This window comes from Anastrepha obliqua, chromosome 3 (assembly GCF_027943255.1).
Source record: "Anastrepha obliqua isolate idAnaObli1 chromosome 3, idAnaObli1_1.0, whole genome shotgun sequence".
Taxonomy (NCBI): Eukaryota; Metazoa; Arthropoda; class Insecta; order Diptera; family Tephritidae; genus Anastrepha; species Anastrepha obliqua.
The window spans coordinates 89,209,455-89,236,671 of NC_072894.1; the positions used below are offsets into that span (position 1 = coordinate 89,209,455).

At 36.6% G+C, this 27,217-nt stretch overlaps 1 protein-coding gene across 4 annotated transcripts; it reads left to right on the forward strand.

Moving 5' to 3' along the window:
• Positions 1-5,572: 5,572 nt before the first annotated feature.
• Positions 5,573-17,637, forward strand: LOC129240677 (E3 ubiquitin-protein ligase CBL). 4 transcript variants are annotated; one of them, XM_054876610.1, is made up of 7 exons: positions 5,573-6,519; positions 7,826-8,116; positions 8,189-8,305; positions 8,363-8,487; positions 8,557-8,678; positions 9,435-9,566; positions 14,564-17,637. In XM_054876610.1, the coding sequence occupies exons 1-7, from the start codon at positions 5,972-5,974 to the stop codon at positions 16,004-16,006; spliced, it is 2,778 nt and encodes a 925-aa protein (XP_054732585.1). In that variant the 5' UTR covers positions 5,573-5,971; the 3' UTR covers positions 16,007-17,637. The 4 variants fall into 4 exon arrangements, with proteins under 4 accessions (XP_054732585.1, XP_054732587.1, XP_054732588.1 ...); XM_054876612.1 differs by lacking the exon at positions 14,564-17,637 and adding an exon at positions 13,328-14,084; XM_054876613.1 differs by lacking the exon at positions 14,564-17,637 and adding an exon at positions 10,386-10,745.
• Positions 17,638-27,217: the final 9,580 nt, after the last annotated feature.

The following is a 27,217-nucleotide window of genomic DNA, read 5'->3' on the forward strand; positions in this document are numbered from 1 at the left end:
CACTCTTGGCTACGAAGCGTTATATTATATGTTGATATAAACGTAGCGACGAACTAAATAACTTTTAGGCCAGCGCCGACAGCATGGCGCGATAGCCGAGCGGCTAGCAATGTGAGCTTCCGATCCAAAATTCTTGGTTCGAATCACAAGAAAAAAAATTTTTTTATACAGTTATTTTATTTTATTTTATGATATGTTTATGAGGAGCTTTTTTTCATGGCAGAAATACACTCGGTGTTTTGCCATTGCCTGCTGAGGGGTGAGCGCTATTAGAAAAATAGTTTTCCTTAATTTTGGTGTTTTCACCGAGATTCGAACTGACGTTCTCTCTGTGAATTCTGAATAGTAGTCACGCACCAACCCATTCGGCTACGGCGTTTGTTTAATTTTACTGATGCAAAAGTGAGGAAAAATATATGAATAAAGTTTGCTTACTGTTTACACATTTTCCAAAGGTGACGGAGAACCAAAAAAAAAGTCGATTTTCAAACAAATACGAGTGCATATGTGTAATTGTGTTAGAGTTTCGGTCACGCCCCAGCAAAAACTGCGTGCATATGTGTTTGTAACATTCAAAAAAATGTAATTGTGTTAGAGTTTCGGTCACGCAGGTTTTGCTGGGGACGCTCATAATAGCAACCGCGTGTGTATTTTTATATTCGTAAATATTTTCATTTTTAAATATTTACCGCAATTATGCCGAAAAATAATGCAGAAAAGTGTTGTGAATATCGACAGAAAAAAAAATCAATAAATAGCATCACGGAATTCATTCACGAAAATTTAATAAAGTATACACCAGAAGTATCGCGGATACTTAGAAAAGATTACAATAAAGTTCCAATGACTTTAAGTGGCGATTTTAACGTAAATTTTGCATTGGACACAGCGGTTCCTTTAATTGACGTTCTCAATACAACATTCAATTTAAAAATGTGTAACAATCGCACTGAATCGACAACACGATCAAAAACAACAATTGACGCGGTATTTCAAAGATATGTTGACAACATCAAAACCAAAGCATTTGTATCATATTTTATCTATCATAAGCCACTCGTATCATTTGTTGAAATTGAAAACATTGAGGATGAATAATAATAAAATGAAGAAAATAAAATATGAACTTTATAGCACTATTATAATGAACCTATAATTATCCCGCTCCTAATGCTGCTTTCGTCTTATTCTCTCTCAGTTTGTTTTACGGAAGGTTTCACTTCTATCGCGTCTAACCGTTAGACTGGTATTTTTTTTATTCTAGTATGGGACATTTTGGTTTTTGTGTTTCTGATAAATAGAAGAGCTAAAATGGACAACACCGTCCAGGTCCAATTTTTCGGGAGGGCCACTTCAGCGTCATTTTGAAAATTATTAAAATTAAATTTTTTTTTTTTTCAATTTTGTCTTGTATGTAAAAGAAGTTAAATAAAAAGCCTAAACATTTTAAATATCGTTTTTCATTTTTTTTATTGTAAAAAAAATTCCTGAAAATACTCTAAAATTTTCGAGCCCTAGACCACCGGAACCATTAACTCCGTTAGGCCATAATATTATAGGTACATATATAATTATATATATATATACATAAGTATATAATTGACAGTATGGGTATATCCGAGCTCCTTCTCCCACTTGTGGTGTACGCCTTAATGTTAATCTACAATTGGAGGGACTGCGACTCTGAACATCAGATGTTTGGATCTTTTAGCAATCAGAGGTTTGATATTGCTGATACAGGAAAAAGCTGTTGTGCAATTGAGTATTTCATATGCCCATAATAGGGTTTCAACCCGGGCTCTACCGAATGATAGTCAAGCACAATCCCGTTAGGACGGCAGCCGCATATCTAATAATAATATATTATTACATATACTATTTTCTGAAACTTTTATTACTTATGCAAATACATGCATTTATGTTAATATTAGTGCTTCTGCATTTCATGTATCGGAAAACGGATAACTGCTCTCAGATCTCTTGACATTCGAACGTGAAAATCGTAATGCCTTTGTGAATATTATTACACTTGCCATGTGATTATCAAAATTGTTCTTGTTACAACTGCGATGCTCATACCTATTTTACGCGCTTGCTATAAACAAGACGGTCAAAGTCGCCTACTACATACTGCAACAGTTGCCGCTGTTCGCAGTCAGTCAATCGAGACATTTGCTGCTTGCTTCGAATGGCATGCCACATACCATTTGTCGTCACTTGTCACACATTATTCAACGGAAACAGGTCAGCAATGCGTTTCCAACTGGCCGATCGCCAGCCAAATGCCTTAGAGACAGCGTTGAACAGTGTCCAGCACCCAAAAGTAGTTGTTCGAGTAACTGATGGCAGTTATGGTGGCAGTGACTGCTAACCTAGTAGCTGCTGCTGCCATCATTGCTCGATCCGACAAGTGGACTCCTTTGCGTTTTCACTGGCAGTGATAGTTTTGGTATACATTCACTATTGTTTTTGTTGTGGTTGTTGTTGTGCCTATTTCAATTAGAGTTATAGAAAATTTCAATTTCGTTGGAGCTTCAGACAATTTTTAATTTTTCCGTACGTACCTCAAAGTCTGCGACCGCCTCCTATTTAACACCTCTCCATCTAGCAGCTGTTGATCATGATTTACATATTCAATATTGTTCAAGTGTATACATACCTATATGTATTTTAATAATAATAATAGAAATGCGAGTGTGTGCAGGACATACAATATCCTATGTGCATTTTTATTATACCGCGGGCATTTACGCATAAGGGTCTTATAATTTCATTCACACAACGATGGTGCACAGCAGCTCAAGGGAATCGAGATAGATATAGACACATACATATGGCTTTATATATATACCAAAATAGTCAGAATATTTGAGGAGTCGATTTATCCAAATATGGCCGTCCGTCCGTGGTCCAAGCTTGGTTAGTATTGGCTGTCGCTGTGGAGTGGAGCATAACTACCATTCGGTAATGTCCGTATTCGAAACCTCGGGTACGAAACACCGAATGATACAATAGAAAAAACCTCCGACTGTATTTCTGCCAAGAAACAACTTTTCATAAAAAACTATCTGATGTTCGGAGCTGGCATAAAACTGTGGGCCCCTCCATTTGTAGAAAAACAAATAATAAGAGGAGACCTTCCAAACACCCAACAAAGATTGTAAGCGCCAATTATTATTATTATTATTGGTATTGAAAATGGGCGAAATCAGGTAAAACTCCGCCCATCTCCTATATAACGGGAGTTTCCAAAAGAGACAAAAACGTGATACCTTAAATACCTTAGTTTTGAGCAATGGACGGTGCCACGCACACTTTTTGGGAAATGTTTACGTGTATATCTAGGCAACGACTTAATAAATCCTGGAAGCTTGATACACGTATTGCTCCCACTTCATTTATATTCGACATGAATATTACGAGAATCCGACAAAACCACTTTTTATATGCGAAACCTTCCGTCCGTCTGATGTTACACTCTCATTATCTATTAACTTTCTTTATTCCAAAAATACAGAAGAAGCTTTAGCAATAATATAAGAAACTTTTTCATGGCAGAAATACGCACGGGGTTTTGTCATTGCCTTCCAAAGTCCAAAGTAGCACTTGTTGGGAAGAGAGATTCTACGTTGAATTTCAAGGCTGACATTATTATAGTTGTTAATTCTGGTTCCTAAATAAACGGAGTTTTTTACAACCTCGAAATCATAACTGCGCCGACTGTTTGTTTGATAGCAGAAGGTACTTTGTTTTGCCCTTGTTCACCACCATACCGTGTTCTTCTTTATCTAGCTTAGAAAAGGCAGAACTAACAGCGCGGTTGTTGAGGTCTATGATGCCAATATCATTGATATACGCTAACAATTGTACACTCTTATAAAAAATGTGCCTGAGCTATTAAGTTCTGCTGGTATGATATTGATCAACATCACCTTGCATAGCCGTATTAATTTTGCGGGGCCAATCAAATGGTTAAGGGGGGGTAAGGGATAAAAATCGATTTTTTTTTTTTCATCTTATTGTAGTAAAACATTTCAAAAATACCGTGTTAAAATTTTAAGTCAATCCGAGCAAAACTTTTTAAGTTATAGAGCATAAAGCCGAGCCGCCTCAAACATCTGTCGAGACGCAGCAGTTGCGCCCGTAGTCCGTTACAAACTTTAAACGCGGTTTTCTCGAACCTTTTTTTTTAAGTGCGTAGTCATTGGCATTTGAAAACTACTCAACCGATCCTTTTGAAATTTTGCACACATATTTTACATATAAAAAACCTCCCCCCAACGTTTTTTTTCGCCATTTTTTTTATATTAAGGTGGTTTTACACCTACAAAATGGCGGCATTTTTTCGTCAAAAATCACTTTTTACTTCAAACGACTACCAAATGGCTGAAAATGAAAATAAATCGTCAAAATAAACGTTGGGGGGAAGTTTAACTCATACTTAAACTAAATTATTCGATTTTTTTGATTTCAGATGATTCTACGCTGAGATATGCTGACTACTGCAAAATGTATTTTTGAAAAGACGTCTACGTAAATGTGCTCTCATTCGCTCATTTTGCAATATTTTTACATGAAAATTTTATCAAATATTCTTGAAATGTTACTTTATAATATGCAATAACTTTTAATAAACTGACTTGAACCGTTTCGCTACAATAAATTCATGAAAAAAGTGTTTTTTTTAGCGTTTATCACCTTCCTCATTAAGAATCCGCTCATTAATGCCGGGGGAGCATGTCCTCAAATCACATTCTTTAGTTCGATTGCCGTGGTCGTCATCAGAGTAGGGAGTTCTTATCCGAAGTTTTGCTTGTTCGTTCATTGGTGAGGGATTTTTACGTAGCGGGTCCCAAGCCCAGTGTACAACCAGATATCCTGGACTGTTTCGCCTGCTCACATAGGCTCAATACAAACGGGTGTTCGAAAACTACCCAGAGGATTCGTGGACGAATCCCGGAAGGCTTAAACTGATTGAACCATATGCAAAAAATCCTCCTGGCCATCCTGGGTGAATGGCGCTCACAGACTTGAGGCTTGAATGAGGCTTTTTTTCCCAAAAAAAAAAAAGTAAAAATAAATAGGCATAAAATATTGTGGCAAATTGATAAAACTTGAATTGATTAACTCTTGAAAAACGGCGAGTTTCAATTGAAAATAGTTTCCTTGAAGAAGTGTAGTATTTATTTCCAAACAGCAAATATTGTGTAAAATATATCCTTATATAATTATTTAAAAAATTGCATTTTCATTTAAATGAATGAATTGTCAGAATTTGGTTTCAAGTCAATTGTCAAATTTGCTATAAACAAAGGAATGGCGTTCGGAAGGCGCTACCTTTTATATTCCCTACATCCACCTTTAATCCTACATTTAAGTGTCGCTTTGCCAACATTAGCGAGAAACCTTGCGCTACGAATCTGTTCGCGCTACCAACCACATTTATCCCAATAATTGATAGTTCTTGACATTAGCAGCCCTTTTTTTCGTAATACAACTCTGGGTGATGTATACTTTTCTCTGTCTCACCAGAATTGCTAAAGGTAAAACCAAACGTGACAGAGTAGCAAAAGTAAACTAACGGATAAGCATCGATGGTAATTGTTGTTCATTGAAAATTCAGACTCATATTCTTTGCCAAGAGTAAAAGGCGACGACTTTAATATACGAGTAATAAATCGAAGAAAGAAAATAATTGGGCCAATAAATTCGCCCAATATAGTGAAGACAGGGAAAAAGTGACACTTTGAATTTAAATTAGTTGTTCTGGAGACAACGCAAATAGTGATAATTGAGTGAAATTAGCCACCGCAGTCACAAGGAAGGAAGCAGCACTGCAGTAGCAGAGGCAGCGGAAGGCGAAGAAACACCCGTCTGCAGCTATTGTAAGCAGCGTCAGCGTCAGCGTCGCGGCTGAGGCAGTTCAGCGCCCCAACCCCGACCCCGACCCCGAAAACTTAAATGTGAAAAGATGGCGACGAGTCGTACTAGTCGCATACAACAAACGAAGAATATAAATTCTTTCTTCTCCAAAATACAAGGCGCCTTCTCGGAGGCGTGCACACAGCAACGATTATCAACTGATAAGAAAACACTGGAGAAAACATGGAAGTTAATGGACAAAGTTGTAAAGCTGTGCCAGCAACCCAAAATGAATTTAAAAAATAGTCCACCTTTCATATTGGACATACTGCCGGACACGTATCAGCGATTGCGTCTAATTTACTCGAAGAATGAGGATCAGATGCATGTTTTACATGCCAACGAGCACTTCAATGTCTTCATTAACAACCTGATGCGCAAGTGCAAACAAGCCATTAAATTGTTCAAGGAAGGAAAGGAGAAAATGTTTGACGAAAACTCACACTATAGAAGAAATTTGACTAAGCTTAGTTTAGTTTTTTCACATATGCTCAGCGAACTGAAAGCAATTTTTCCTAATGGAGTATTTGCCGGTGATCAATTTAGAATTACGAAAGCAGATGCTGCCGATTTTTGGAAACTTAATTTTGGGAACAGGTAAATAAAGCAAATCGTGGAATTATGAAAACAAAGGGAGTTTTATGACAAGTTTTTTGTAAATATGGATAAATGTTGTGATAGCGATTGTGAAACGTCATAAGTGCAACAAATATTTGTTTATAATTTCTAACAAAATTATATATTTTAAGCAGCCTTTTTAAATTCGAAGAGGTAGTGTAAAATGTAAATATACGCCCACAAAAAATAGAAAGTATTTTTTTACAGCAATCGGGCTATGAAAATCATACGAGTAAACTTCACATCAAGACGCACACAAGAATTGATAGTAGAAGATCGGTTTTAATATCATGTACCTATACACTACACTATTATTATGACTTCTAAAGACCTATATAACACATGGACTGAAAAGTCCTGTGCCTACCACATAGATGGCACCTCTTTTTCAGTTAGTACTAAACTTAAAAAAACAGCTGTTAAAATTTCATTATATTTTCTTCATTAGTTCGTGAGTTATGTCTTGTGCTAAGAGTGACGCTACTTCTGTTATTTTCAAAACAATTTTTTACACTGCTCCTTTATGGGGAAAAATACCGTTCAAGCGACGCAAAGGCGTCCAAATGAGGCGGTAGCAGCAGAAAACATAAAAAAAGTTCACAAAATCGTTCTGAGTGATCGAAAAGTGAAGTCGCATGAGTTAGCTGACATCGTAAAGATATCAAAAAACGTATTGGCTTTATAGTGCATGAGCATTTGACTATGAGGAAGCTCTGTTCAAAGTGGGTGCCGCGTTTGCTCAATATTGACCAAAAACAAGAAACGAGTTGATGAATGACGTGAATGGCAAAACTACATGAATTGAAGTTTGAATTGCTCCCACATCCACCGTATTTTCCAGATATGGCTCCCAGCGAGTACTGGCTGTTCTGCAGGCATAAGAAATGGTCGCCGGTAAGAAATTTCGCTCGAATGAAGACATAATCGCTGAAACTGAGGCCTATTTTAAAGCAAAATAAAAATCGTTCAACAAAAGTGATATTGAAATGGTAAAGCGACGCTTGAATGATTGCGTTGTTCTTGGTGGAAATTACGTTGATGAATAAAACTAATTTTTAACAAACAAAAACGTGTTTTCTATGTTAGGCTCGGGACTTTTCAGACTATGTGTTAGCTTATTAAAGGCATCCAACAAGAATATTAATGCCAGATATGTACTCTAGTCGCATTAATACCGTTGTTTTGTTTTGAATAATTTGTTTGTAAAAACCAATTTAATGAACTTAGCTTCAACACTTCGAGATATATGCTTTTTTTTAATTTATATGTGATGTTTTTTTTTCAGTACTTTGGTCCCATGGAAAATCTTCCGGCAGGAGTTGAACAAAGTACATCCAATATCATCTGGTCTAGAAGCGATGGCGCTAAAAACAACCATAGATCTAACTTGCAACGATTATATTTCAAATTTTGAATTTGACGTTTTTACCCGACTTTTCCAACCATGGGTAACCCTCCTGCGCAATTGGCAAATATTAGCAGTCACACATCCTGGATACGTTGCCTTCCTGACTTACGACGAAGTTAAGGCGCGATTGCAGCGATACATTCACAAGGCTGGAAGCTATGTGTTCAGGTTTGCAATCAATATTATACAAACACAAATATGGTAATACATATTAATACGATAAAACAAATCTTTACACAGGTTATCATGCACGCGACTTGGTCAGTGGGCGATAGGGTATGTTACCGCAGATGGAGAAATTTTGCAGACCATACCCCAAAACAAATCCCTGTGTCAAGCGTTGCTGGATGGCCATAGGTAAATGATCTTCTTTTTCAATAAAAATTCATTTAATTAATTTAAAATGTGCTATAGGGAGGGCTTTTATTTGTATCCGGATGGTCAAGCTTGTAATCCTGATCTATCATCAGCAGTGCAGAGTCCTACGGAAGATCACATTACAGTTACACAAGAACAATATGAACTATACTGCGAGATGGGTATGTAGGAGAATAACAGCATTAAGAACAGAATCGCGACTAAAGTGATATTATTGTAATACTTTGTAGGTAGTACATTTCAGTTGTGTAAAATTTGTGCAGAAAATGATAAAGATATACGCATTGAGCCCTGCGGGCATCTGCTATGTACACCGTGCCTCACATCCTGGCAAGTGGATTCAGAGGGACAGGTAGGAGAATATTTTATATTGTATTTCTATGTACTTATATAAACTCCAACAAAACAGTGTTTTTTTTTTCAATTTCAAATTAATTTAACTTATGAGTAATTAAAATGTTACGGCCGCCGTAGCCGAATAGGTTGGGGCGTGACTATTATTCGGAATTCGGAGAGAACGTAGGTTCGAATCTCGGTGAAAGGCCAAAATGAAGAAAACGTTTTTTCTAATAGCGGCCGCCCCTTGGCAGGCAATGGCAAACCTCTGAGTGTATTTCTGCCATGAAAAAACTCCTTATAAAAAATATCCGCCGTTCGGAATCGGCTTAAAACTATAGGTCCCTCCATTTGTGGGACAAAATCTAGACGCACACCACAAATAGGAGGAGGAGGAGCTCGGCCAAACACGTAACAAAAGTGTACGCGCTAATTATATATGTATCGTTCCCACAACAGTCGGTTCTATCTAACTGGAACGACCCGGATTTATATCCGGCCAAGGATTGCCACCTCAGCGTTCCCACGACAGTCGGTTCTACGTAATCGGAACGACCCGGATTTATATCCGGCCAAGGACTGTCACCTCAGCAGAACTCCTCGTATATGCACGGGGAATGTATGTGCTGCTACAACAACAACAACATTATATACATATATATTTAAGATGTATATATATAATTAAGATGTTTACTTATAATATTTAGTTGTATGAAAAAATTTAGTATTAAGCTATTCCTAAACTCTATTGATATTATGTGTTTCGTTACAGGGTTGTCCGTTCTGTCGGGCAGAAATCAAGGGCACGGAACAAATTGTAGTGGACGCTTTCGATCCGCGTAAACAGCACAATCGCAATTCGACGAATGGCCGCCATCAGAATACCGACGATGACGATACAGAGGTATAATTAATAAGTAGCATATCTTAGACTTTTTATAAGCGCTGTGCTTTGCAAATAACCCAACCAAAATAGAAAAAAAAAATCAAAACTAATACCAAACAACCAATCGACATCTAAATATAATACCACTCCGATCATCATCTGTACGCTGTAAGCGAGTTATGTATTCGACTGTTAACCAGCCGGATTTTGTACTGATCTACTGGCTGCGTTTAAATAATGCCATCGTAATTATTTTTTTTTTATTACTAAAATTTCTGATGATTTGGTGTTCTTTAGTTGGCAAATGATGTCCAAAGGAAAATGAGTTTCATTAATATAAATGAAAATAATTATTTTCTTTGCTATAATCAAATCGTAATAATATGTGATCAAAGGAGTAAACTTTCTTTAAAAAGCAAAAAGATTTTCATAAAATCGTAAAAACTACAAAAAAATTGTTTAAGTGCGACAAACGTTGATTGGTTGTTTGTTATTTTTGTTGGTAGTTATCTTGAGTGGGAGGCATAGTTTTGTTTGATTAAATGAAACACACAAACGTTTTTTACAAACCTTTCTGTAAATAGTTGCTATATTATCTATTTATTATACATACACTAAAAGCGCCTATACAAATTTCACATTATTATTTATTATTGTTTAGTTAGCTTGTATTTAATCATGTTTACCTGTTAAGTTGAACGTTTTTTTTTCCTAATTTAACTATGAATGTACTCTACCTATATTTACTTGCTATATATTATATATATGGATAGTTATTTTCGGAAATATATGTCTAAATATGAATGCAAACGAACGTTTTCCATCTGGCTTCTTTAGAAAATGGTGCCTACACAACAATTAAGATGTTCATTGAAACGGTTCTGGTCAAAAAAAGGAAACGAATCAGTTTGAAACGGATTAAATTTGTTCAATTTTTGATGCATACATAAATGAAAAAAAATAAATAAATAAATTAAAATTAACAGTAAATAAAATATTAGAAAAATATATTGCTCGCTATTAGTTAAACTTGCATCAATGATTTTACATACAATATTTTTTAAAGAACTAACCGAAAGTATTACATCTCGCAAGAAAATAAACGGTTTGGACATTGAAAAACATAGCAATTTTTTTCGCAATTTATCCAAAATATTTTAATCTTCTATGTTCATGTGGTTAAATTCTTATTATAATTTATTACGATTTAGCAAAAACAAAAAACTCCGATATTTATATATATATATAATACATATATTTTTTTTTAAACTAGATTTATTTTTTTTTTTATGAAAAAACCTCCAAAGATAAATAAGTAGCAATTAATTTACATATTATAACAATATACAAGAAATGAAATTACAAACGTTAGACATTTAAATCGTTCGATGAACGTTGGCAGCGTTAATTTTCGAGTATTAAAGCATTCCTGTTTTCCATTTTTGTAAATACACTTATTTTCACGAATTGCATGCACGAATTCCCTTGTCCGTTTCATTTCATCTACAGTATTGAAAATATTTACGATATCATATTTACTCTAGCAAACATTGTATTTGCTGCAATTCCGATAATTGTATACCTGCTGCCAATGTCTAACAATGTTTAGCTTAAAAATCTATTATTTATGCTTCGTTCTAATAGTTTTACATTTTGTACTCTTTATAGGCATTCTAAAAACTGCATTATTACATGCAAAGTAATTCATCGATATATAAGATTTGCTCAAAAAAAGGTGACTTTATTTTTCTTGTTAAATACTCGTATTTATTCACCAATAAATATTTTGCCCCATTCAAAGTAATCACCCTCAATTATAATGCACTTAATTCAGCGCTCTCTGTAATTCTTGGAGCGCTTTTGGTATGGTTTGAGCTCTTCCAGCGATGCAGTATTTATATCCTCAATCAAACAGGAAATACGCAGGGAGCCAAGTCTGGTGAAATTGAGGCTGAGGCATGATTACAGAGGCACGAAGCCAGTTTGATCAAAGGAAACTGAGAAAGACCTAAACATTTGACCGAACTTGTTATGCCTTTTTCGGTATCTCTAACCGCTTTCATTCGGATTATTGGTTTTAGGGATTTAGTGTCGACGTTATAGCCATAAATGTTCCGTCACTAGTTGAGATCCTTTTAAACAAATCTGGAGGTCAAAATTTACTAAATTCGGAAATTTGAGGGCGCGTGTACAACCATAGCAATAGAAAAAATCGTAAAATGAATGTGTGCAGTTCATGAATTTTGAAAAAATCACCTTTTTTAAGCAAATCTCGTACAAGCATATGTTTGTATAGGTTTATTATGGGCCATATGTGTATGGCAGTAGCAGGCAGATTTTACTTATATAACACGCGCCATCGGGTCTTTATCGCGAAAGGTTGTTCGCTTCGTAGATAGATATAAATCAAACAAACCAGTAAGACTGTTAAATATTTTTTTTTTGTTTTTTATTGTTATTAAAACTCTGTTTTAACAAACAAACAAGATTTCACTAGCTTTGGGGAAACGGAGATAAATCTTTTAGATATAAATAAATTAAAATAAAATTAAGAAATAAAGAAATTGAATTTGAATTGAACATTTCGCTTTTTGTTACAATAAAACCTACCAATTTCTATCACGCCAAACATTTTATATAAAGAAACATTTCAAGAAACAAGAATAGTAATATAAAATAATAGTAATACCAAAAATGCCTGCATCCCCCCTAAATAATTATTTCGTACTAAAGTGATCTTAGACCGTTTTCTTTCTAAGCTAGTGATATTAGTTGATTTTAGAGGCGAAAACCATTATTAATAATTCTTACTTCCGCAAAAAAGGCTCAAAGCGAAACGCTCCATTACATATAAGCTACGTTCCATGGGGTCGGGATTTCGACTTTGAGAATATAATGCTAATATTTAGCAAATATATAAAAATATTTTTCCCTGTACCAGTGATTTTGATTCTTTTGCGAAGTATAAGTTACCAACCGTTGTAAAACTGGGAATATTTCTCCATTACAAATTGTTAAAATACCTATGTTAAACTACCAGAATACTAATTTCAATTCACCCTACTCGTACTTTTACTACTCGCAGTTTATTTAATTAGAATTTTGATCGAATAAATATGAAAATGGGAAACTTGTTGTATTTTCCTTAAACTTCTAATCGGCATTTAAATTTTCAGTAGAATTTTTATTTCAATCCATCATCTTTTGCTATCAATGGCATATATGTAAATTAGTATGCTCTGGAGCGCGGTGCCATTGAGAGGGTATAGATATGTTCAAATCTTCTAGAAATGAACTACAAATTGAAAATTAAATTTTGCATAAACATTTCTTATGTGGCGCTTTGACTTTTTAATTACAATAACATAGTAAATCATTATTTACTTAAATAAACAAGCAAACAAATTAATTACGTAAAAGTAAATACTTAATTAAAGCTTATAACTACCATCTTCAATAATTATATGGTATATTTAAATTAAAAGAAAACGTATATTAGAAGTATTTTATTTAAATTAATACAACCATATACAATAATTATGATTCTTAAGAGTTTTGTTCTAGTAAAACGTACACAAAAAATTATGATGCAAATAAATCTAAATAACGTTGAAAGTGTTCTTCCAAGTTTTTGTTTGTATTTTGTAATAGTTTTGTTTTCTGCATGGTTCGGTAAATTTTAATTTCTAGATCGCAAAGTTTTGGACATGAATTTCTTTGAGTTTTCATTTATTTGAAAATATTAATTCATTTAATATCTAGATTAATAAATGTTCCAGGTGATTGAAAACAGTAATGTGAAAGGACTGGCTCCCACTCCATCGTCCCTGGCTTCATATGATATATGCAATCCTTATATCACCAAACTCTTAACGGATTTGCCAACGGGTTTCTAATACATAAAAAATTGGAAGACGTATTGTTAAACATTCTTCCGCTTCTTAATAGTGGCTGCTTCTTGTCTGCTAACAGCAATGGTATTGTTGAGAATTCTCTTACCTCATCAAATTGGAACGATGTAGGTGAATCATCTTAGAAAAATGAGATAGGTGATCCACAGGATGGTGTGATGCGCTGTTGAAAATCTACTACAAATTTGCGGCAAAGAACTCTGAGACCAACTGTCTTTTGTGTTTGCAGAGTATCGACTCTTGTATAGGAAGTTATTTTTAGGTAGTTGTATTAGAAACAACTCAAAAACGCAATTAGGTTTCTTTGGGTCGCCTAAAGAAGAATATAATTATCTGGGCCTATCAATCATCATAATATACGGTAGTCATAAGCGACATTCTTGTTAATGCCGTGTTTTAAGGCCAACCACCCATCTATTTATTGATTTCAATTCTTGTAGAAGTTTTTATATAATAACCTAAATTATTTTCTACCATATGTTTTGCCTTTTGTTAGATGATCCTTCATTTTTTAACTAAGAATATACATATGTATACAAAAACGCTAAAAATGCATACCAATATTCGTAAATTTTTAAATGTGTATTTGATATAACAATTGTTGACAAATAATATTAATATGACTGAGTTCAGAGGCCTAATTTTATTGTTTTTGTTTCTAATCCCCTAAGATGTGTTCAATAAAAGTATGTTCTGAAAACGTTGTTATTATCCTTTTTGTGTTCCGCTCTGTACTAGAAATATTTTCGCTGATTTTATGTGGCATGTTGCTTAGTTCTTCGGTTTATTTACTCTTATATTTTTTATAATAGCTTTTCGTTATTTTTGGAATGTCTGCCGCTTGCTCGTGCATTGCTCGTTTTTTCTCGTTTAATCGTTGATATCTTACGTTGTACTTGTTATGTTTCAAACGGTATTCCCAGCATGCGTCGTAACGTCTCCCCTCAAGTCCTAATGCCAAAAACCTCAAGCAAATGCGGGTTTGCAACAAAATTGAAAAACTTTACATATACTGAATGCAACGCCTTATTTCTTTCCCAATATTTCTTTGCCTATTTGTCTTCGTTCGTGTGTGTCCTGCTCTTGCGTACCGCACGTATGTAGGACGGCGCAGAGTTCAACATAGCCACATCGTCGCTCCACGCATTGAGCAACAGTATGACCACGACTACACCTGCCGCGGACAAGCACAGTCCTCACACGTCTCCGCGTTTTGCACGTCGAAGTACTACGCCCAGCTTGCTTGCTGTGCAGAACGACTTGTATGCTGGCCACGTGCCGAGTCTTACATTAGCCAACTCAACGGGCAGCAACTACATCGTGGCTGCGAGCGCATCAGCTATAGCTAACTCAATACTTTCACCCCAGCCTACACCCACAGCACCATCGATACATGCGCTAAATGGCGGCGGTGCGGGAATCGGAAATAGTATTAGCAACGTTGCAAGCGCTGTTCAAAAATCGACCAATCGAATGAGTGCACCTCTAATGGGTGTTGCTGCTGCTCCGAACGGCGGTAATTCTACTAGCAACTATGTGACGAGAATGGCAACGAGCAAATCCGAACACAACGACCATTCCTCGTATGCAATATTACAAGGTCTGCAAGAACCTTTGCTGCTACAAGCGCAACAACAGCCGCAGACAACAGGGCAACGCCAAACTGTGGGCGCATCTGTGATTGGTGGGGTCTCGGGAGCACCTCCTTTGCCGCCACGAAAATCATCACCTGGTGTGGAAAATAGCGCCTCAAGTATTATCGGCGTAAGCGTTGCTGCAACGCCAGTTGCAGCCGCAGTAGCCAAGCATAGGGGGCAGGCGACAATTGGAGCTGCAACTCCTTCAGATAGTTCAGCGGCAAACACAGAAGGGGCTGCTATGCCACCGCAGACAACAGCACCGCCGATACCACCACACGGCAACTTAATGCTAGTTGATAGCATTGTCGAAGACTTACGCACGCAACAAATCGTCACGACTACTGCAATGACATCCACACCTTCGATCTCATCGCAATCGACGCCAGGATCGGTATCTGCTACTACGCCTACGCGTTCGATACTCGACGACGACATCGTGGGACCAGCAGAGACCATTATGGGTGTAATTGATACTCGGCCATTGGAAGCACGTTTGGCGGCAGCAGCTCTAATTTTGGAACCAACAACGGTAAAGTTGCCGCCTGCAGCAGGTATCACCTCCATGCCATGTACACCGCACTACACCCAGCTTTGCAACGCTACATCATCAACACAACCCGCTGCAGTAACGTCATTAGTACCTACCGGAGGTGCGGCCGTGATACCCGGGTCACATGCGTCACAGCATTTAAAGCAACCACAACAGCCTCTGCTTTACGAGAATGTTACGATCAATCCAAAATATTGCAATGTTCCGTATGAAAATATCAATCTGGAATATATTGCACGTCTTATGAATGAGGGTTATTCCAAGGAAAATGCCATTACAGCGCTGGGAATCTCGCGAAACAACATTGAGATGGCCTGTGACATTTTGCGCGAATTCGTATCAAAAAGTAGCGTTTGAGATGTACGGCGGACAAGAATCTTTACAAATGCAGCAAGCATTGAATGCAATAATACATACATACATATATCAGGTTAGTCAATATATAGATCAGTTTAGTTCGGTGCTGCGTGAGAATCTGCAAAATATTTGCCCTTGGAAGGAATGCTATAAACAAGATTCAAATTTAGACGAGCAAAGCCAACTGCATATACGAATATACTTAATTTTTAATTTCTAAAATAACTTAAACCATTAAACAATGCAGAAGATTTGATTTTATAAAATCATCAAATATACTAAAGAGCTGGAGTTTCCTCAATTTCGCTTAAAACACGTATTCAAAACGAATATGGAAACAATTTTCATTTTAAACATGCTATCCAACAAGTAAAAAATATTATGTATGTTAGTTATACAAAAATGTAGCTCCTTCATATATTAGTAAACTCAAAGGCATTCGCATGTAGTGGCAGGGCCATAAGCAATACTCAATGCCTCAAAATAAAAAAAAATAATTGTCGAAAACTACAAAGAAATCAAAGAAATGCAAATAATTAGGAAGTTATTAATGAAATAAAACAACTACAAAATAAGTAATAAGATTCTTATTCAAATTATACTCGAATCAATGCATACCGACATAAATTTATTGCAATATTACTATTACAGGAAAAAGCCAACTATTATATTATGATACATACACGTACCAAACAAGAACTACTTCGAAAAAAGTATGTCTAATTGCCAAACTACACGCACATCATTCTCAAGATTAGAAAAACTTCATATCTACCCATTTTATGTTAATTGAAACGTGCGTGGGAATGTATTTTATAATTCAGAGCCTTAAAAATTATGAAATTCTCGAACTCAGCGATAACTTACAATATATTAATATTTTTGAATATATTTTTATATATAACAAATTAGATATTGATTCGAAATCTATGGTACGCTGCTGTATGAAGACGTTAACCTTTTTTGTGTAGAACAAGCTGGGTAGACAAAATTAACTTAAAGGGCCCTCTCGCAATTCAGATTAAAATATTTATTTTTATGCCCACAGCCTACTGCAGAGAACGACCGTGCTCAGAAATCAATTAATTATTGCAAATGTAAGCAATTTTAGTAATAATAAACAGAATTTCGAGAGCTCCCGGCACTTTCGACAAAATCTGATTTTGACGCTATGTAATTTTGTGTGAATGTTTTGCTGGTGTGTACTATTTTGATGAAACTTTAGAAGAAAATTTATTTTAAATTTACGATTTCAACTTAAGAAAATGGTATAGTAAATGAGTACGAATTTCAAGTGCAAGTGCGTGGACGCATTTCGCTTGAATCATAAAATTTTACCTATTCATAATAACAGCAGTGCTGCCATTAACTGATTAGCGAGCGAAATTATTTGTCTTAAAGCAAATTATTTTTGATAAGTTAACAATTTGTTGTTATTGTAGCAACATAAACATTACCCATGCATATACAGGGAAAGCGGCTAAAGTGACAGTCCTTGGTCGGATACAAATCCGGGTCGTTCCGGTTACGTAGGACCGACTGTCGGGGGAACGAACAATTCTTGTCGTTCATTGTGTTGAATGCCGAATTGTCTATATGTTCTTCCAGAAACTGCCCTCTACGATCGCTTGGCAGCGGACAGCAGATTACAGGGGGTATGTAAATGAAAAAAATTTCAAGCTGGGCACCGGTCAGGCGGTCAGCTATTCTTTACAATTTTAAGATGCTGTCCTTGCGGTCGATGTCTTCATCGATGAGACGATACTGCACAGTTTGGTGAACTATAAATGCTAGATCACCACCATTGGCTCGCGATCTTTTTGGTGTATCCTGTCTGGTGATCAGGGAGGAACTAGCGTGCAGTTTTGTCTCTTTAATCGCAGCTATTAAGACTCCTTGTGAACTCATAAAGTCGATTATATTGTCAATCTTACTCGTGAATCCATTGCAGTTCAGTCGTAGGAGCTTAAAACTTCTCGGGATGAGAGTCGCGATGTAGAGTGTGAGGGACGCGTGGGGTTGTCTGCGGTGGCCATGCTGTGCATGCCGCTGTTGTTGTTGTAGCCTGCTGGTAGTCGGCCGCGCCCCACTTGATGGGTGCGGGTGCAAAGCTTTATAGCAGGGGCAAACGTAGTCACGTGTCAAATCTCGAATAATACGCAGTCACCAGCACATGGCGTGAGGCAGAAGCCACGGGGGCTGAGGGCGCCAGATGGCGGAAGCAAAATGTGACCACAGGTCTTTAGGTGGCACTGGCTGCACCTAACTGATGTAGAGTTTGGTTGGAGCCGTCTTTGGCAAACGCAGCAAAAACACACTTCGCCCCCAGGGTTAGGCTCAATGCCAGCCCTGAGAAGAAGTAAATATTGAGAGCAGTTTTGTTGTTCTCTAAAATTATTCAATGTGGAGATCGACACGAAACACTGTGGTATGTCTGGAATTAAAGATTGGAAATCAAGTGATGTATTTGTACAAGTATACCTTTTTTTTGGAAATCGTATGCCCAATAAAAAAATAGGTATTTCTTCGAGCATTATAGATATTTACCTGCTATTACTATAGAAAGAGAATGTCAATTTTGAGATTTCTTTGAAATGAATAATAACAAATGCGATTAAGTGCTTAAGCGATTTTGGCCGAGTTAAACAAAACGAGCCAATCGTTTATTTCTTGTGCTCATCGGCGCAAGTTGGACACACCAGGTGAGGCCAAGTCCTTCTCTATCTGATCTTTGCAACTCAAAGCGGGCTTTCGCTGAATCTGAATGAATCAGTTGGTTGATGGTGCCTTCAGTCTTTCGCACAATACGCTTGAGAGAACCTTACCATATACGCTAAATTTAGAATACTGATACCGTGGTACTTGGCACAGATTCCAGGATCCACCTAACTTTGGTATTGGGCAGAACTTACTTAAATTCCAATCGGCAGGCATGCACTCATCCCTCCAGATTTTGCATAGGAGCAATGCATGCAACTTACTAACTCTTCGCCTCCATGTTTGAATAACTCAGCCCACAGTTCGTCGGTTCCTCCGGATTTGCCGTTCTTTGGTCGTATTATTGCTACTCGGACCTCGTCATGGTCGGGAAGCGGAACACTAGTCCTGCCGTAAAACATTGAGGAATCATGATATTCAGCTTGTCTGCGAAATCCACTGCTGCCACCATTCAGCAAGTCCGAGAAGTATTCCTTCCATAACTTAAGTATGCTCTCAACGTCAGCCATAAGGTCGTCGTTTTATTCTTACAGGAAAACGCGCCGGTTTAGAAACCTTTTATAAGCCGCTGAACTTTCTGTTCGAATTTTCGGGCGTTTTTCCTATCGGCTAGCATCACAAGCTATTAGCACTCACGTATTTCGGCATCTTGTTACTTCTTTGAGATAATATGTTTTTTTATTATTTAAGAAAGGCTTTATCATTATCGGAAATAAAAGTTTCGAGCGAATAGAGAAACTTGTCAACCTTACAGATGCACCCACAGTGTTTTATACTACGCAATTTTAGATATCTCTGGCAATGGCGAAGATCTAAAATGAAACACTGTGAGAAAATTTATCCATAGGCGCTAAAAGGAAAACACACATCTATTCTTTAAAATATTACCCAAATGGAACTTTCGTGTTTTGCCTTGAATGAACCCGCAGCTGACATTTTGTTTTTATTTAAAAACTCGTTACTATCGTACCAAAAAACACTTTGAAAATTGTACCCCTTTTTGTGGCGAAAAGAAAACATTTTGCTTGAAGCTGTTTGGTTTTGGTATTACGGGTATCTTACAGCGCATGCTTCATAGTAAAAAAGTGTAAGCTCTGTTTTTAGATAAGGTAACTTACCGCTTATATGAAAGCTCTCAAACCTGTTGATAGTTGCGTACAACTGTAAAAAACTAAACACGTGGAATTTGATTCGTGAGTCGTGATCAAATGCGTGTGTCTCAAACACCTAAAAAAAATTGGAAAACAATAGTAATGATACACTTGTCAGTTAAACAAATTCCTTCAATTTACAGGGTCTAAAGAAACGTTTATGTATATTGCGAGTGGTTTTAAAGCGAAATTCCTCAGTTTTAAAATATGATTTTGTTCAGAGATTTGAGAAATTGTTTCAGATCATTAAAAAAACTAATCGTAAAACGTTAGAGCAATCATACAGGGTTTGATTGAAAAGTAATGAGCCTTATTTTTTGTAAGCAGTTTTATTAAACCGTTTGGCTTATACAACTAATATTCTTCAAAATAGGTCCCTTGAGCGTCAATATACCGCTGGTAGCGGTCCTCCCACTGCGGGAAACATTTTTTAAACTCATCCGCCGGAATCGTGTGCAATTCGGCTGTCACAGTTTTTTGGATCGCCTCGATGGAGTCGAAACGCCTCCCCTTCAGCTTTCTTTTCAGGCGCGGGAACAAGAAGTGCGGAGGGGACAGGTCTGGGCTGTAGGGAGGGTGGGGAAGCACCGGAACCCCCATCTTGGCCAATGCAGAGGTGCAGAGGAAGGCGGTGTGCACCGGCGCACTGCCGTGATGAAGGGTCCAATTGTTGACGAGGTCGGGCCGAACCCGGGCGACGCGGTTTTTCAGCCGAAGGAGCACTTCTTTGTAAAATGCCGCGTTTACAGTGCTTTCTGGAGGTACAAATTCCTTGTGGACGATGCCCCGAGAGTCCAGAGCGCTGTTCGCCGTCGACGTCCTCCCGGCCTTGAACGACTTGTGCCACCGTTTTACCTGGGCACTGGACAGAGATTGCTCCCCGTAAGCCTCCTTGAATAGCCCAATGGTTTCGGTACTCGTTTTGTTTAGCTTTACGCAAAATTTGATCGAGTAACGTTGCTCCAACGATCGCTGCATTTTCGCCACTGCACAATCCTAACACACTTTTAAAACAGCTTTCACGGGCGGAGCGATGTTGACTGCACCGCTGTTGCCAGCGAACTGGGACCGGTTTCTAGTGGAAGGGGAAGGTCCAACGATCATTTTTCTCCACCAGCCGATTTGGTGGATCGCTTGACAAACGTTCCGCGTGGGAAGGCTCATTACTTTTCAATGAAACCTTGTAAGCGTATTATTTGCACACTATCTCATACTGCAATCTTGTGCAACATTAAAAAAAAAAAATAATTTGTTTGCTAGGTAACTACTTGGATCGAAGGTCATAATGGACCAATCTACCGAGTTTATCGCAATCAACATCAATAATAGGTAGCTTTAACCAAGACCGATTTAAAGGTTGTATGGAATTAAAAAAGAATAATTTTGGTATCATCAGAGGAATTTCTAACAGAGACAATTCTAACCCTGGCAATATGCTCCAATAAAACTTGCCCAGCACTGCTGCATAAGCGAAACAAACTGTTAAGTAAACATATTTTACCAGAGGAAGAAATACTACAATTTATTGAGAAAGCTGGGCTCAAAGAAATATGATACTCTGAATCCATAAAAGAGGCACAATAGATCTTTCAGCTCGCAGTGCTTAATCCGCTCGTAATAATAATAATAACTACTTAGTACCACCGCAGACAGACGGTTACACATCTATTGAGTACCCGGACATACGGGCTTTGCAGGAAACGAAATTATAGATAAGATTGCCAAAGGCACTGTTTACATACAATTCGAACAAGAAAACGACATACTGAAACCTTTAAATACGGTATACAATGACATCGCTGCGGACATGAAAACACGGATAGACAGGAGGTGGATTAATCTAGCCACTTGTAAAAACGCGAAAATCAAGTGTACACACAATGCAGACAAATACGCCAGATTCGTACTAGCCCTGTCTAGAAAGGAAAGCAGAACTATCGTAGGTATACTGAGAGGCCACAATTTGTTAGCGGCACACGCATCGAAGATGGGAATTGCAAACAATGATAGCTGCAGATTTTACAGTGGACTAGAAGAGAGGGAAACTGTTGAACACCTTCTATGTTCTTGCCCTGCATTAGCTAGAACCCCAATGCAGAGTTTAGGAGCTCTAGAATATGAGAGGTTAGAATGTCTCTCGGGGTTAGAGCTTCATAGCTTACTTAGATTCGCAAACGTCGCAGGCTTATTACAAGAAGTCTACTACAAGAAAACGTAAGGGTCAAGCTCTATCTGGTACCACTAAGGACCAATAAGTCTATGTGTTGGCTTTCAGCCAACCAGGTCAACCTAATCTAATCTAGTACCAAGTCCACTTCTTTGCTGGATACATCTTTTTGAATTCGTGCTGCATATAAGTTACAAAAGCGGTATTAAGTAGTGACAACCAAGGAGAAAAAAGACGCGAGTGCTGCAACTGTTTTGAAAACTCAGCAGCAACTGTTTGGAAATTGAGAAACGAAAAGCTGGTGGCACAAAATGTAAAAAAAATTTAAATAGCTGATATGTTTATGGAATACTTGGTTGATTGGTCCATGGTTGCCAATGACTCCCAGGAGCTCTTAAAGTTCTTGTGTGTCCAGAATAAATTATTGGAAATATTGTTTTGGAGAAGATGCAGCGAAGTCGCGCCATAAAATATATAAGCTAATAGATGGCACTACACTAGAAAAATAAGCAGAATTCATAACCTTACTGATGTTTTTGATAGGGCTCATTCGATTCTCTGAGTTGAGTTCAATTAAACTTTAAATCCTTCTTATAAAACAACTAAGAACTTGATAATGGAAATATATATTAAAGTTTAGTTTGAATTGAATTTGTTTCTTCATAAAGTATACAAAAGAACTTGAAATTGCTATAAAAGAAGTGGGCTAACTGGTGGATTAAGATTTTAGTTGATATTTGAGCTTTTCGAATTTTGGCCCCAAATAGGGTTGAATTTCCAATATTGCAATGTTTTTTGCTATAGTTATTTCGACTTATTTTCTTACGCTTCTACATACCAATACTAGTTACAAAAACAAAAATTTTGAGATTAACTTCTGGTGCCACGTTACGGAAGTGATTCGCCAGCCGAATTCTGCACGATCACTTCAGATGCATTCAGACACTCGTCCAATCAGTAGTTGTTCGTTGGCAACGAAGCAAAATGAGCGAGACTGTGTGCATTTTTTTTCATATTCGCACACATTTCACACATATTCACATACTCGTCCAATCAGAAGTTGTTCAGATGCCAACGAAGTGGTATTGTGTTACTTTTCGTATTCACTGACGTATATTACTAACACATTCTTAGTTTTTTCGTAAACAAACCGATTCGTAGCTCCTGCTAAGTCGGCCCATCGGCCGATTCTGACAAATTCGCTGAAAGCCGAATAACGGTCTGGTATCGGCCACAGCATTAAATCTTTTCACTATGGCGTAAAGGTATACCAAGTCGCTGGGTTGAGTTCTTTGGGGAAGAAGAGCGATGGAAGACATCGAAATCGAAAATGATGAGAGCATTTCAGGCTGCCAAAAATTACTTTACACCAGATTTTGCAATAAATATTATAAACAAAAAGCATTATTGAACATATGTAAATTTGTAGTCACACAAACTTCAGCGGATATTATAACAAGTAGAAGCTTATTTTGAATCTACTTATTGAATGGCATTTAGTATTGGTGCACCCTGTGCACTACTACAAGAACTCACAATTATTTCAAAACATCTTACGTACACAAATATATATTAAATCTATATATTATATACTTACATATATATAATATATACTATACAAAAACATGAATTGTGGTATATAATTTATATAACTATAGATACTTTTAAGAAATATTTTAAGATCTCGGCCACCACTCTACATATGATGTAGTCGAAAGGAACAATCTTATACATACATATACTCCAAAGTACAGTAAGTTTAAAAGCGTTTAGACAGAAACTTCTTTTGTAAGCGAGCAGTTCAGAGAATGACGATTATTACTTTATTATATATACTTACATATATTATAAATTACATACTCATTACAAAAATGGAAATAAAAATGATGCAAATACAGTTTCAATAGAAGTAAGTTAAAACAATAAATTAAAACTTGATTAATCTCATGTCGGCGCAAGTATACAAGAAAAAGGCAATAAACACATATACATACATACACTCACTCTCCAGCATAAACCAAACCACCAAACTATTTGAAAATGTTTGTAGTTTCAAGTATTTTTTTGTCACCTCACCTTCGTGATTTACAAATATATTACCCATTAATGAAATCGACCAATAGATGGCTCGGTTCGAGGGCAAGCTTATTTAACATATTAGGTGAAGAAAACATTTCTGAATGCTTGCTTTTAGATGTATATATTTAGTGAGCCATATGTATACATTGCAGCCAATCATATAACTATATATGCCGATTTAAAATGGCATTAGGCTTCATAAAAAATTATTTGCCAGTTTTGTGTTTGGTGACATCAATTGTGTGCTGCAGCGTTCGAAAATAAAGGTAAAAGAGAAAATTCTATACATTCATTCAGTACATAGCGAAATGTCGGAGCAGGCAGTCAAAACAAATGTATGCTGTTTATGGACCCAATACAGTATCGAATGCAATAAGAACGCGGCGATTCCAAAGAATCGGTTCTGGGGGACGAAACGTCTAAAATGTTGACAAAATCATGGAGATCGTTGAATCGGTCCGGCATGTGGGCACTTATACTTGTACCTATATATTTCCCGAATCTCATTAAAGTCAAGCATAAATTCAAATCCATATATTCTAAACCTTAAATCAAACGAAAATAATAATATAATACAATTGAATTACATTTTAAATTCCAAATTAACAAAAAAAAAACATATTTAAAATTCAAATGGTATTAGTGAAAGTTCATTACGGGGATGATCAAGTAAGCGAATCCTAATTTTACGGCTATATATTTATTGCATTCTAATATGTGTATGTTTGTTGATCACGAATATTAATACACGTAACATGCAAGTTTTATTTAAAAAACTAAAATAATAGTCTTGATGTTTTTTAAGCACTGACCCTTTTGCATATTAAAACTAATTAATAAACAAAAATAATTAAGATGATATGACTAGCATTGCGTACTCATCAAGCAATGCAATACAATATACGTATACTCATACATACACATTTAAATATAATATAAAAACACCTACATATATATAATATATTTTCCATAGTCATACCATAAACAGCTACTTAAGCAGATGCAATTATTCTTATAAATAAAAACGTATTTAATGAAACACATTGATTTATTTCTTTTATTTTGGTTGTTAAAGAAAAATCAAAAACATGGTAAGAATTTGTTGTTTTGTGCTATCGAATTTCTTTTAAATGCAAATCAGTAATTGATAGAAATACACACTCGCATGAGCACGAATGTACGAGTACAGTTAATCTTTATCATAAAATGTATGCGCCATTGGCAAAAGTTAAAGAGGGCGCATTTAAAAGCAATGGCCGAAAGTGACAAGAACAAAATCTTAGACCTACAAAAAGAAAAGCATATTATTCGTGAATGGGCGCGTGTTAAGCGTGAGTTTGTAAACTACTTATAGATTTAAAACTGCAGAGGGCATTAGGAGAAACTTCATAAAAGATGGCGGTTCTGAAATTTGCACAAGAACAGTTCATCAAGACTTCATGATGCCGGTTGAATTCCTAGAAAGCCGATGAAAAATCACACAACCACACTTTCACTACAATTGATTATAGGAAAGTGATTTTCGCAGAAGAGTCCACAATCGGCCATTTTGCTTGTTGCGGCAATTTCTAGGTTAAGGGGTTAGAAGGGTTTGAAAATTTCAAAAAATCGAATTTTGTTTTTTTGTCTCATTAAATAGTACAGTACGTTTAAAATACTCTCCCAAAATTTTAAGTCAATCCGAGTAAAATTCTAAGAGATAGACCCTTCAGAAGTTCCGCCCATTAGGCCACGTCAGTTGAGCGCTTCGCAGGTATACGTGTTTAGCTCAAAACTCCATTTTTTAAGTCGGTGAACACGATATCTCGAAAAGTTATGAAGCGATTTAATTCAAATTTTGTACAAATCTTTGAAATAACATTATCTAGTTATTGAGCGAAGGATTTTTTTTTTAATTACAACTATTTTTTTTTGAGCGAATGTATATCGAAAATTTCACTAAAAAATGTGTTTTTTGGTTCAAAGCCTGTCAAAATTCAAATTTTGATTTTTTTTCCTTCGTACAACAACGAGACTTATCCATGTACTAACGAAATCCGTTTGGTTTTCTGATTTTAGATGAACCAATAATGAGTTATGCTGTCCACGGCAAGAGCATTTTTTTTTTTGAGACGTCAAGGAAGATGAGGTATCAACGGCTGAGTTTTCGAAATTTTCAAATAAAAATTTCACAAAATACTGTTTATATATGTATCTTAGATATAGTGAATTGCTTAAATAAAATATATGATTTTATATACTAAAAAAAATAGTCAAAATCTTCTTTTTTTCAACCTCTGAAACCCACCTAACCCCTTAAGAGCAGAACCCGCGCACATACATAGTAAGGACTTGAACTGCATAAACGCGGAAGAAGCAGGGTCCTGGATGCCCTCCCGCCCCCGAATGCCGTCATCGGAGTCCAACCACCACTCATTGCAGACGAAGAGCTCCAACTTCCCCGAGAGTCCCGCGTAACCTTGGCCCAATTACGTTCTGGATACTGTAGTGGGTTAAACTCCTACCTATCCAGAACTGAGCTCGGCCCAACATTTGTCGGGCATGTGAAGGCACCCCGCACGACACTAACCACCTTTTCACATGCCCTATCAAATCCACTAATCTAACACCCCTCTCCCTCTTGACCCAATCTGTCGAAACAGCAAGGTAAATATTTTCATCTGGTTTATTAATAGGATCCAGCATCCCAGAGAAAATTACACACTACACGGCGCGCCCTTCCTTTTTTTTAGTACCTAAAATTTAATTTCGGCCTCCTGTTGATTTCTGGAATCAAATCCATGGTCCCGAACTAGCATATCTCCACTGGTCAAGGGCCATTAATTTATCGTTATTTATTATTTAAAACAATTTAACGTAGAATTACTTCGAGGAAATTGGAAAAAACTTTTTTTTTTTTGTAAATATGTAGGTTGGGTTAACTCGACTGGCATTAGGCCACGCATAGACGTTTTGGTCTCCAGCGATGCCATGTAAATATGTAAATAACATGAAATAACTTGTTGCGTAGTATTGATATATTTGAGCTATCTACAAAGATGCAACAAAAATTCTATTTATTTATTTATATTTATATTTTTATATAAACCTCTCCAG